At 37.2% G+C, this 13,654-nt stretch overlaps 1 protein-coding gene across 2 annotated transcripts in view; it reads left to right on the top strand.

The window, feature by feature from the left end:
• Window positions 1-12,444, top strand: part of RAD21 (RAD21 cohesin complex component) — a 29,471-nt gene extending 17,027 nt beyond the window's left edge. For both annotated transcript variants that reach the window (XM_086336338.1, XM_086336339.1), the window contains exons 6-14: window positions 269-475; window positions 933-1,058; window positions 1,396-1,518; window positions 3,121-3,344; window positions 4,490-4,649; window positions 5,063-5,208; window positions 8,128-8,277; window positions 10,044-10,127; window positions 10,767-12,444. In XM_086336338.1, coding sequence (XP_086192464.1) covers window positions 269-475; window positions 933-1,058; window positions 1,396-1,518; window positions 3,121-3,344; window positions 4,490-4,649; window positions 5,063-5,208; window positions 8,128-8,277; window positions 10,044-10,127; window positions 10,767-10,958 — 1,412 coding nt within the window. In that variant the 3' untranslated portion in view covers window positions 10,959-12,444. The remainder of the gene's footprint in view (window positions 1-268; window positions 476-932; window positions 1,059-1,395; window positions 1,519-3,120; window positions 3,345-4,489; window positions 4,650-5,062; window positions 5,209-8,127; window positions 8,278-10,043; window positions 10,128-10,766) is intronic.
• The last annotated feature ends 1,210 nt before the right edge of the window (window positions 12,445-13,654 follow it).

Below are 13,654 nucleotides of genomic sequence, written 5' to 3'. Positions count from 1 at the left end.
CTAGCTGTAATGTTGAAGTTATGTCACTAAACATATTTAGGATAACCTAAATTTGGATCTTATTTGAATTTTCTGATCACGCCCCAGAATCGGTTTATGCAATGTAGATCCTGAAGATTTAAAGTTTAAACCAGATGTTTTAATATTCAAAGATACATAAGACTTTATTAGGCAAATATGGCATTATAATTAAATCATAACGCATTTTCTTTTGTATCAGCAGTATTTCGAACTTTTTTCAACTAATGACTGACTAAAATTTGTTTAGGTGACTTTGGAATGGATGATCGTGAGATAATGAGAGAAGGCAGCGCTTTCGAGGACGATGACATGTTAGCAAGCACTGGTGCTTCTAATCTCCTATTAGAGCCTGAGCAGAGCACCAGCAATCTTAATGAGAAAATTAACCATTTAGAGTATGAAGACCAGTATAAGGATGACAATTTTGGAGAAGGAAATGATGGTGGTATATTAGGTAAGTCACTACAAGGTGATAAATTCTTTATTTAGTTGCAGTGTTTTAGAGTGGCTGCTAATCTCAGCCTTGAGCATCTCTCTAGGTATGTATGTGTGAGTTGTGACCAGTTGGTTCAGTTGAAGTTTTCCGTAAGCCTGTAACCTTAAAATGTTAGCAATACCTAATTTTGTTTATAAGTGCTTGTCTTGGAATTTTAAGTTTTACTAATTCTTCAGGCTTCTCTATTTGTGTCTGTAAGTATAAGTTTTAAAATTAAGAAGGAGACTTTTTTCCCATGTGTGGAAGTATTTAATACTTCCATATACCACCATGAAGAGAACAGATGCATATTGAATACAGATTTAAATTTTTTAATTTAATCCATTTTGACATAATTTTATTTTCCCAGTGATTGGCTATTGATCTTTCAGCATTTCTTTTCTAAACTGCAACTAAGTTACATTCCCTATTTCAGATGACAAGCTGATTAGTAACAATGATGGTGGTATCTTTGACGACCCCCCTGCCCTGTCTGAGGCGGGGGTGATGTTGCCAGAGCAGCCTGCACATGATGATATGGACGAGGATGATAACGTGTCAAGTAAGCATTTCATGCTCGGTGATTGCGTGTGACTGTATGGCATCCAAAAACATATTTCATGTAGAAGACCAAAAACTAAACATTTCAGCTTTTAATGAACTGTGAATCTTAAACAGTGCTTATGGTTGAGTCTCTCATGTGTTTAACCCTGTGCTCCTCCCTGTGTTTTGGCCAGTAGGTCAACTGGAAATACCTTATAATTAGAAAAATGTTTTCTCTTTGGTACCAGTGGGTTTCTTTCAGTTACTCAAAGGGGTTTTTCCCCTACCATTTGTTGGATGTATAGTAAATTCCAAATTCCAAATTTACTTTTGTGACCAAATTTCTACTTTTATAGTGGGTGGGCCTGATAGTCCTGATTCAGTGGATCCTGTCGAACCAATGCCAACTATGACTGATCAGACAACGCTTGTTCCAAATGAGGAAGAAGCCTTTGCTTTGGAACCTATTGATATCACTGGTGAGCAAACACACTTTCTAGTAATCTCCTCATTTTAAATAATTTTTCTCCTTTGTCCGACATCTATCGTAGAATCTTTAATCAATGACAATTTTAGTATCTTACAGAATGTTTTTACAAGTTGCTGTGAAATAACTTCCAAAGGATGAAACAGGCTTCCTGCACATATGTATCTCAGTCTTTGGGGGTTATAAAAATGTGAACAGGTCACGTGTATAACAGTTTAAAAACACTGCAAGGCATTTTTCAGTAAGATAATAAGATAGACTAGCTAGTGCTTAAATAAGAAGCATAGCAAAGTATAATTGGAGGTGCCTCTTCTGAGTAGAAGAGGCAATATGTAATTTGGATGTGAAACTTAAAAACTTCTAAATGGTTTATGGGTACAGTGGGATGGAATAAGCTATTTACAGTGTGACTCAAGATATTGTTATTACTTCTAAGTTAAAACAAGATTAACTTTCGAGATTTCCTACGTAGAATCTGATGACCAGAATTGGTACATGGCTTCTGGTTTAAAAAAGAGTACTTTTCTATGTAACAAACACAATTTAGGAACTGAAAATATAAAAATGAATGAGTCTTTCCTCACGGAACTTCAGTAGTAGGGTAACCTTGGTAATTAAGTAAATTATGTACTGTATTATTAACAGATATCACAGAGATCTATTAAAAAAGGTAAGGACAAATACTGCATTGTTTAAGACAGCTGAGTGTAGCCACCTGTTAAAAGAACTTGAACTTGTAATTTCAAGAAAGGAAACTCAGTAGTGGAGGTCAGGGGCTGGACAGAGGCCATCACTGTGTAACAGCTTCTTGACTTTCGAACCACGTGCATATTTTATCTTTAAAACCAATAGAGTTATATAACGTATGACAGAATGAAATCTTGAGGAATGTATTTAATACCATGAGCCTTTCTGTATCTTAAGAAACTGAGATAATGTTACCTGCTTTGTAAGAATTTAGTAAGGATTAGAAGTGAACACACAAAAGTGTATAGGATGGAGTTTCAGGTTCATTTAAGTGGGTTTGGGCTTGTTTCACTTCATCAAGCTGCTTATGCAGCTGCCATATATGAATTGTAACTTTTCTAATAAAAATCATAGTAATTGCAACCATTTATGGAGTCCTCAATCTATGCCAGACACTATACTAATTATTTTACAATCCCTTGTAAGTGGTTGGCCATATTTCAGATGAGAAAATAAAGACGTTAGCAAAATGAAGTTAATTTTTTTTAATGGTCACTTAGCTAATTGGCAAAACCTAGTGCTTGGGTCTAACTCTGAATGAGGTGAGGTATGTTTCGTGTTTACAGTATAAAACTACATGGGCAAAAATGAATTGGTTCTTTGTTTTTTTTTGGCCATTTTGTGCTAAAAGTCTATACATACTCATTCAGCAAATTTTTATTGAACATTTATCATATGTCAGCTTCTATATGATGCTTGGGAAGCATCAGTTAAAATAGATTCTGTACTCATGAAAGTTTAACATTTCTTCTAGACATGTAGAAAGGCAGAAATACAATGAGACCAAAGTTGTACGGTTCTTGCTCGCCTCTCAGAAAGATGATCTTATTTTCTTTTATCATGCCAGTCAAAGAAACAAAAGCCAAGAGGAAGAGGAAGCTCATTGTTGACAGTGTCAAAGAGTTGGATAGCAAGACAATTAGAGCCCAGCTTAGTGATTATTCTGATATTGTTACTACTTTGGATCTGGCACCACCCACCAAGAAATTGATGATGTGGAAAGAGACAGGAGGAGTGGAAAAACTCTTCTCTTTACCTGCTCAGCCTTTATGGAATAACAGACTACTGAAGGTAATAGCGTTTGCAGAATTTAAAATTTCATACAGATTTTGATCGTTTTTTAAAATAAATGTTAAAACCTTTTGTTTAAATCATTTTTGATCAGGTATTGTTCAGCCAGCCATATGGCATCTTTTTTCTCCCTTAAACCACAGTATACTGAACATAAACCTGATCTGGAAGATTATAAGTGACACCTACATTTCTAAAAGATGTGGAATGAATTTTCACTATTCTAAAAAGCCACTGGTGTTTTTAATAATAGTTCTTTCTCAGCTTCCTATGATAAATTATTAGTTCTGTTGCCTTAGTGTGTACCGTGGTTCAAGTCTACATTCTTTAGATGATGCTTTCTGGCTAAAACATGGCTTGGTTCTGCTTTTCCCACAATACAGATTTCTGGCTTTATGAGAATTTCTTTTAATTTACAAGCCGTTTTCTAGACTTGAAATATTCTTAGAACCGATTGTTTAAAAACAAAGTCTTTAAAGCAGCAAGCTTTGTTAAAACTGCTGTTTTTTCGGTGCACAATCATAGTCATTTGGAAGAAGGTTCTTAAGTTTTTTTTTTTTGACTTAGTAGTTTCATTTTCAGTAATTTTTCCTGAGATAATTTAAAATATGGGGGAAAAAACTCTATGAAGATGTTAAATAATTATATTTACAGTTAAATTTTTCTAAAGAACCTTAAAATATTAAAAAATCTTTCAAGCGTGGCATATATATGCACAAGCATATATATTTCCACTCAGTGGAATATTCAGTCATTAAACATACTAGAAATAATATAAAATTACTATATCATTAAGTGAAAAGGGTACTATGTAAAGCTATTGGGTATGATTTCAGTTAGATTGAGTTTTAAGTGTATGAATGTGAAAATAAACTGCAGGTCAATAAATTTAAAACTAAATCCCCAAGTTAAACAATGGATAAAAAAATGTCATCCTCAAATTATCTAAAATTGCTGCAATGAAAATCTTACAGGACTTCAAATTACAGAATGGAGTGTGAATATGGTGTAACATTAAGTAGAAATCGTGCTCAATTTTACGTATATATACACCAACTATTAAAACATTGTAATGTTAGTGGTAGGGTTTCATTTCTTGTGATTTGTAATAGAGATTATATAATTGATTTTTTAATTTTTTATAGCTCTTTACACGCTGTCTTACACCACTAGTACCAGAAGATCTTCGAAAAAGGAGGAAAGGAGGAGAGGCTGATAATTTGGATGAATTCCTCAAAGAATTTGAAAATCCAGAGGTTCCTAGAGAGGACCAGCAGCAGCAACATCAGCAGCGTGATGTTATCGGTCTGTTTTACTAGAATAGTTCCCTCATAAAGTTTAAGTGAACATTTGGGTTAAATTTTACCTATATATTGCCCAAGTAAAAGAAATCAGGAACAAAGAAGTGTACTCAAATTTTGAACAGGGAAATACATGCTTTATATTCTCTGATTGCTTAGAGGTTTAGGAGTTGGCTGAGTGCTGGTCTGCTAAAGGATTGTCCTGCCTTGGACTGGAAGTGGCACCTGTCCTTTTAAAGCTCCCTCCCACTTTTAAATGTATTGTTATAAATTGAGTAACTTTTGTGGAGGTAAAATTTTATTCTGCCTTCCTTACTAGGCAAAGTACCTATGTTGTAGCATATTACTATTAAATGGTTCTAAAATATTGTTAAGGACTGTATGACCTAAGTCTTCTCTTCATGTGACCAATTGTAGATGAGCCCATTTTGGAAGAGCCCAGCCGCCTCCAGGAGTCGATGGAGACCAGCAGAACAAACTTGGATGAATCCGCCATGCCCCCACCACCACCTCAGGGAGTTAAACGAAAAGCGGGACAGATTGACCCAGAACCCATGATCCCTGTAAGCACACGTCTCCATCAAAATGTTTGGGATGTTCAGACAATATTTTAGATCCCTAGTAGTAGCAAGTGTTATTTAAGGAGACCTTTTGAAGTATCTTGGTTTGGGCAGAAAAGGAATGGATCCAGAGAGAAAAAATGGCAGCCAGGGATCTAAATATTGTGTGCCCTGAGTGGGAGTTGTTTTTAGTGTAGAAGTTTTTGGTTTTTTCTGACTCTTCTTGGATAGTGTTGCTTCAGAGTGGCCTGAACATCCTTGGCTAATATGGATTCCTTGATACTAGGTTCTAATTTTATTTTATTTCTCAAACATTAGCCCATGGTGAATCAGACAGTTCTAGATAGAATAAGAAAAGCAACATAAGGAACCTGTTAAATACATTTTGAATAAAATAGAACAAGCTTCCTGCTAATAAATAACTGTTAGCAAGATGGAACATTTTCCCTCCATTTTTATTGAGATAAAATTGACATATAAATTGTATTAGTTTGGGGTGTACAGTATAATGACTTGATACATGTATATATTGTGAAATGATTACTATGATAAGTTTAGTTACTATCCATCACTTTATACAGAATTAGATTTTTTTCTTGTCACACAACATCTACTCTGAGCAATTTTCAAGTATGTAGTTATAGTTGGTTGAACCTCCTTATCCATGGATGTATACTGAGGGCTGTCTGGAATAAGTGTTTTATGTAAGATACTTTAGTATCCATGAATTTTTCTATTTAGAAGGGATCCTGAAACTAATCCCTTGCAGATACACAGGGACAGTTGTATTGTTCATTGTAATCATCATATTGTGTATTAGATCCCCCAAACTTACTTATAACTGGAAGTGTATACTCTGACCAACGTCTGCTACATCTCATTTCCTCTGCCTTCTAGCCTTCATGACCACCATTTTACTCTTTGCTTCTGTGAATGTCAGCTTTTTAAGATTGCATATGTAAGTGATACAGCTGTCATATAGGACTCATCTTTCATTTCACTTAGCGTAGTGCTCTCCAGGTCCATCCGTGTTGTCACAAAAGGCATAATTTCTTGTGGTGAATATTATATCTGTGTGTGTATCATATTCTCTTCATCCATTTATGTGTTGATGGACCCTTAGGTTGTTTTCATAGCTTAGCTGTGAGCAGGGAAGCATCTTTTCCACATAGTAATTTCATTTCCTTTGGATAAGTACCTGGAGGTGAAATTTCTAGTTTTAATTTAAGTTTTAATTTTTTGAAGAACTTCCACAGTTTCCGTAATGGCTGAGCCAGTTTACATTTCCACCAGCAGTGCATGAGGGTTCCCTTTCTCCTCATCCTTGCCAACACTTGCTGCTCTCTCTCGTCTTTTTTGGTGTTCTAACAGGTTAGTCATTCAGACAGGTGTCAGGTGATACTCTTGGGGTTTTTATTTACACTGACTAATTAGAGATGTTTTGAGCACCTTTTCTTGTACCTGTTGGTCATCAGGTATATTGTCTTTGGAAAAATTTGTGTTCAGATCCATTGCCCATTTCAGTTTGTTTTGCTCTTGAGCTAAGTTCAGTTGTTTATATATCTGGAATATTAGTCTCTTATCAGATAAATGATTTGCAGATACTTCCCCATTCTGTAGGTTGCCTTTTCATTTTCCTGATGGTATCCTTTGTAGTGTGTTTTAGTTTGATGATGTGCAACTTGTTTATTTTTGCTTTTATTGCCTTTGCTTTTGGTGTCAAATCCAAAAAAGTCTGTCAAGACCAATAAGTTTCTTACCAGTATTTTCTTCTAGGAGTGTTATGGTTTCAAATCTTAGATTCAAGTCTTTAATCCATTTCATTCTTATACATGTGGCTGTCTGGTTTACCCAACACCATTTATTGAAGAGATTGTCCTCTCCTTTTTGTATACTCTTGGCTCCTTTGTGCTAAATTAATTGACCGTATAGTGTAGATTTATTCCTAGGCCTCTGTTCTCGTCCAGATTCTGCTTTATTGTTTAGCAAACATTCCTGCATATCTATAGTACAAAGTAGTTTCAGGCTATCTCGTTAAGAAACTAGAATATATTTGTCCAAAAAGTAAAGTAGCATCTTGCTACTTTGTTTAAGCTGGCTACCATTAAGTTCATTTCAGTGTGCTATTGTAAGTGAAAAGGAAGGTGGTCTGGTTTGAAGCTTCCCAAGCTTAAGTCTATAGAATACATTAATTTGGACATAGGGAGACTTTTTGGTACCTTAGGCTCTTGGTTCAGCCTCCATGAAGATATAGTTCTCTAAGCTCCCCCCCTCCCCACCCCACCCTGGTGTTAAGGAGTTGTAAAAGGCTGGGCATATTTTTCTCTTTGAGTTGAGGAAGGGGAGCAGGTAATAGGTGGGTTGCTTTAGTACCACTCTCTGGATAATTGTTTCCTTGTCAGTATTTTAATGTTCTCGTTTGTTTGTATTAAGTCAGAGAAGAAAATACAAGAAATGGATCCAGAAAAATAGTCTCCTCATTTGTATTATTTGCTTCAGGAAGAGCCCAAAGGCCTATTTAGCACTCAAGCTGAGTTGCAATGACCTTAAGGCAGTCTTACACAGTAATGGTTGCCTGTGCCAGGCTAATTAATGGTAGAGTCTTTTTGCATTGCCCTTGGAGTCAGTGGATTCTGTTTATTCCTAAAATGTTAATACAGAAAGTTTTGAGGGTTTTTTGTTAAGTGTTTGCAAATAGTAAGTATAAAAACAAAGCACCTTTGCTCTAGGATAGTAAGACAGTGAATGGATTTTCTTGTGTAAACTAATGCTGAGACTTGTAATCAGTTTTTGATTATGAGGAAGTGTGGAGGTGTGACTCCAGTATTTCTTTTCATTTTGAGAACTGCAGCAACTACATACTTAAAAGAAGCTACCTTTAAAATGTGCATCCTTAAATTGCCTTATTTTTGTTGCTTTAAGCCTCAGCAGGCAGAGCAGATGGAAATACCTCCTGTAGAGCTGCCCCCAGAAGAACCTCCAAATATCTGTCAGTTAATTCCGGAGTTAGAACTTTTACCAGAAAAAGAGAAGGAGAAGGAGAAGGAGAAAGAAGATGATGAGGAGGAGGAGGTAAGGAAATGTAAAAAGATCTGATGAGTACATTCCCATCCAGATTTAGTGAAAATCTTCCACCAGCTTGTTGTTATTTTTCATATTGGAGCTGAGTTAATTATCAGAGTGATGAAAAATGTTTGAATAAAAGCAAAACTTAGCAAAATTCTTAGTGGTCTAGACCAGGGGTCCCCAACCATTGGTCCAAGGCCTGTTGGGACCTAGGTAGGCCTCACAGCAGGGGGTGAGCGGCAGGTGAAGGAGTGGAGTTTCATCTGTATTTATAGCCATGCCCCATCCTCACACCACCTGAGCCCTGCCTCCTGTCAGATCAGCAGTGGCATTAGATGCTCATTGGAGTGCAAACCACTGTGAAGTGCGCATGCAAGGGACTCCTTACGATTATCTGATGCCAGTAGAGCCAAGGTGGTGATGCTAGTGCTGTGGAGCGCCTGCCACTGTCTCCCATCACCCCCAGATGGCAGCGTCTAGTTGGAGGCAAACAGGCTCAGGGCTCTTTACGTTATGGTAAGTTTTATAATTATTTCATTATATATCACAACGTAGTAATAGAAATAAAGCACACGATATATGTAATGCTCTTGATTCATCCCCAAATCATCACACCCCACCCCATCCGTGGAAAAATTGTCTTCTACAAAAACCGGTCCCTGGTGCCAAAAAGGTTGTGGACCACTGCGCTAGACCATCAAGACCCTCAAGTTTTATGCTGTGTTAAAGAACTCACTTGGTCCCTTGTGGGTTTTGGAGTACAAGAGGTTTGCCCTTTCGCTGATTTCTTGACTTCTAAATTGTAAGCTGCTCTGAGACGTTCTCTTGTGGTTGAGGGTCAGTTCTTACTGCTACTAACATCTGCCTCTCGTATAACCCCTCTATTTGTGAGGGGTTTGTTTTTTCGTTAGAGTGGAGTGGGATGTGACTTGGCTGATCTGGTTTTTATTTTTTAAAAAAGTAGAGGTAGTTTGGGAATGGATTTCCTTTTCCTCATGCACACTTTGGCTGCTCAGGGTCTTTTGTCTTCCCAACCCCCGCCCCTGCTTTTGTTGGATCTTTAAGATTGTTACAGAAGACTTAGATATTTTTCTGTTTGATGTCCTGTCAAATATTTTATTTAAACCTTTATGTTTAAAGTTTCTTCCAAGACTAATTCTCATTACCATCTGTTCATATTTGTAATTTATGCCAGCATAGGTTTCATAACCACTTAGGGCTTGATTATGAGCCTTACATTGTTTTAAAGTAAGAATTTAGCCCCAGAGTTCTTCCAGCCTGTGTTCTAGAGAATCTCAGACTGTGTTCAATTAGTATTTAAAATTATACTTTCTGATGTTTTTGAAATTGTTAACTCCTGGTCCTTTGGATATTATGTATAGTTCCAATATAGTTTGGGAGTATCTCAGCTCTTGGCCGGTGCCAACCTCAGTCTTGTAGGTGGCAGGTGACTGGGAACCAGGCTATTACAGTTAAATATAAATTATAGCCCATTTCTTTTGAAACACTTGATGTAAGTTTCTTAGAGCGGCCAGTAACCCATTGCCTGCCAGCATTAGTCCATGGACCACACTGTGTAGACCCACGCTTCTAGATCAGTACAGCATCATGTAGTCAGCTAAATGCACAGAGGACGTTCTTCTGTGATTTAAGAACAGACTGAACTAAATGCTAAGTGTTTTTTCCACTAACCAAAATGCACAATTTAGAGCTTTCAGGAGATAAGTTTGTCAGTTTTTTGTCAGTTTTTGTGTGGGGTCATTTTCACTTAGGATGAAGATGCTTCAGGGGGCGATCAGGATCAAGAGGAAAGAAGGTGGAACAAAAGGACCCAGCAGATGCTTCATGGTCTTCAGGTATGCCAGTGAAGGCTTAGAGAAAAATTTCATCAAAGGCTTCTGGCATTGTTTCCTTAAAAGGAAAAGTTACATGCTGTATAACCAGCAAGTCTGCCTTTTGTGAAACTTCTTCCAAAAGCACATACCTTAAACTACTTTAATACATAAGCTGTTAGGCTAAAATCGAGCCTGGAAAGCATCCAGGTGAATACTTTCCCTTTGTTACTCTGCAAAGCAGAGCTTCTTGGTGTGTGTATACATCTTATTTGGGGTTGAGCAGATTTAATGTGTTGAATCATTAAGTTTGTCAAATCATTGTACAGGGTTAGAGTGTCACTTATCCTTGGGCCTTCATGTATCAGATACAGAGGAGATTGCTTGAGTGTCTATGAAATACCAGGCAAGATGCTCAGGGTCTCCTAAAATAGATTCAAAGGATAGTTGAAAGTTTGGGAAACTGTAAGTGCTACATTTTACTATTTTATCAGTTCGATTAAATCTACAAAGAAAGAAATGAGTCTGTGTTAACATTGTCCCTTTGCTTTTTTTAAACATGAGAAACATTCACATAATATACAAAAATAGTATGCTTCTAAAATTACTGCTTTGGTCTGCTGATTACTTTCATTTAATCCTTCCTCTTTGGTTTTATTTCAGCGAGCTCTCGCTAAAACTGGAGCTGAATCTATCAGTTTGCTTGAGTTGTGCCGAAACACGAACAGAAAGCAAGCTGCAGCAAAGTTCTACAGCTTCTTGGTTCTTAAAAAGCAACAAGCTATTGAGCTGACACAGGAAGAACCATACAGTGATATCATTGCAACACCGGGACCAAGGTTCCACATTATTTGAGCAGCTAGAAGCGTTAGAGCTAGTGTTCATTTCACTAGTGTGTACAAATTGCCCCCGTGTGTAGGGCACACAAAACCCTTCCAGAAAATTTAGATTTTTGTCTGTACAAAGTCTCTGCCTTTTTTTCATTTTTTCCAGTATTTTAAATTTACCCATTTCCTCTTTAAGCAGAACTGCTCGTATGGTGTTTGTGTTCTGGTGGAGAAAGCAAGCACCCCAAGATCAGTCCAGAACAGATGTGTGCAATATTGGCGCATATAATTGAGTAGCAACGGAAGGTTGGAGTTTTTCTCTTAGTTCTCCATTACTGCATTCTAAAGGAGAACGTTTCAGGGAAAAACACCTGCCAGTTAAGAACAGTAGTGTGAATCTTTGACAGAAATTGTCTTTTCCCATCAGCAGCACCCGGCAGTCTTAGAAGGGACCATTGGCCTTCGGGGATGGTGCCCCAGACAGACTGTCTTCTCGGGATAAGTTTTAAAGTATAATTTCACAATTCACCACTGGGGGTGGGGGTTGGTATGTGAAATTGTACTGTAACTATAAAAAGGTAGGACTTGGTTTAAAGTGCCCTATTTTGTAAATCATTCCATTTGAAACTTTTTAACTGTGCTGACATCTGTTGTTTTAGTGAGACTCTAAAATGAGCAGAAATAGACTTTTAGAGTAGAATGAGTATAAAAAGCATCTCTGATTTTCCAGGAGCTGTAAATCAAGGTTTTAAAAAGATGTTTGGACATATTTGAGTATTCAGATCATGAAAATAGAAATTGCTGTGCTAACTGAAAGGACAGACTGATGGGAAACTGTACAACTGGTAGACTTAACCTTTAAGCAGACAGTGCTGTAAAAACTAATGGCTTCTTTGATATTTATTGTAAGTTTTAGTACTGATCTTTTTTTCCAAAGCTTGCACACTCCTTTGGAACTGTAATAGCTTTGCAACAGAAATCCAATAGTTTCCTATAAATTAAGTGAAAAACATCCAAATAAAGGCTTTAAATATTAACAGACCAGGTAGCACCAGAAATTATGTGACTGTTATGATTATCAAAACATGTCTTAACTTTTTAGGGCAAAATTACACACTAAAAGTTCTAGCTTAAGTGTTGGCACTTGTGTGGAAAAAAAAAAATCACTCAGACTTCGGTGTATACCCAATAATTTTAAATTATGTGAAGATGTTTTAAATTTGTGAACTCGTAATTCCTGTTTTGATGATTCAGTTTCTTGAGATGGTAATTGTATAAATTGCTATTGCCGCTTTATTTCAGTATCATGTGCCTGTAAACCATGGATTTTTCTCCCTTTGTATAAAGACATTGTAGATAATTGAATGTTTGATTATAGAAAGGTCATTAGTTTCTCGTTACACATTTTGTTAGTCTGGTTTTTGTTGCTTATCGGGTTTAATATTGTTCTTGAAAATAGTTGATGCTATGTTATGTATAACTTTTCTAATAAAAGTTGTGTTATAAGCTGTAAATTTTGGAGTATTGTTATTCAGTTGGTGGCATTCCCCAAGAATATTGCTTCATCTTTTTTGCCTTAACTAGAATAATTATCCACACAAATAGTGAATTTTTCAAGAGATATTTAGAGTACAAAATAATAAGTCTTTACAAGGTGTATTGGTGTATTAGAATGTATTAAGATTAAAATGAAACCAATAAATGGCTGATGCTGAGGAATCTTTTGGGGCATAGTTACAGTCTTGTAATTGCTAAGTACATAGAAATTATGACATGGTGGGTGGGGGTGTGTCCTTGGGGGTCTAAACAAATGTAGCCAATTAACAACGTTCTGGAGATTTGCTGGATCCATCTAAGAAATCTACTTTAGCCAGGGCATTCAATAGGTAACTTGCAATGTACCCATCTTTACATTCAAGCATTTGACTTGTCCCACCACCAGCTGTGAACTTTTAAGACACTTAAGACTTCATGCACTCAGGAAATAAAGAAAAGCTTCTGTTTGAAAGCTGATGCTTGGTAGAGATGCAGAGGTACAGAGCACCTGTGCACACAGCAGGGGAAGAAGACGGGTGGAGCAAGTGGAGAGAGCGCTGACATACGTACAGTACCACGGGTAAGATAGCTGGTGGGAAGCTGCCACATAACAGGGAGCTCAGCTCAGTGCTCTGTGATGACCTAGAAGGGTGGGACGGAGGCTCAGGAGGGAAGGGATGTACGTATGCATACAGTTAATCCATGTTGCTGTACGGCAGAAACCGTCAAAACACTGTAAAGTAGTTATATTCAAAAATATTTTTTTGATATAAATACACAGAGGGGAGAAAAAAAGCTGATGCTTAGGGTTCAGGCTTCTAATTTAGCACTCCTGTAGGGGCTGACTGTGATCCTCTTCAGAGACTAGGAAAACCAACAGACACGTCTAGCTTGCTTCAAGTCACCACTATATCCCTGAGACGAGATCATACACATGTCTGATGCCTCAGCTTTCATGGCTGCTGCCTGAGGGAAGGACCCTTGATCAGCTAATTCTGATAACCAGCAGGATTCACAAGCTGACATTCAAACCACAGGACTGTAGCAAACAGCAAAGGAATTAACCGACTCAGGAGTGCACGGGCACACAGAGCCAGGCCCAAATCAGAGGGAGCAGACAAAATGCCCACATGGAAGGTGCCTAGATACGAACTTTACCAGTTAACTTACAACCAAGGAGCCAAGAAT

Source organism: Bos grunniens, chromosome 14 (genome assembly GCF_055505025.1).
Source record: "Bos grunniens cultivar Pamir isolate PY7600 chromosome 14, Bosgru_T2T1.0, whole genome shotgun sequence".
NCBI classification, from domain to species: Eukaryota; Metazoa; Chordata; class Mammalia; order Artiodactyla; family Bovidae; genus Bos; species Bos grunniens.
This window is presented reverse-complemented; position numbering and strand designations above follow the sequence as displayed.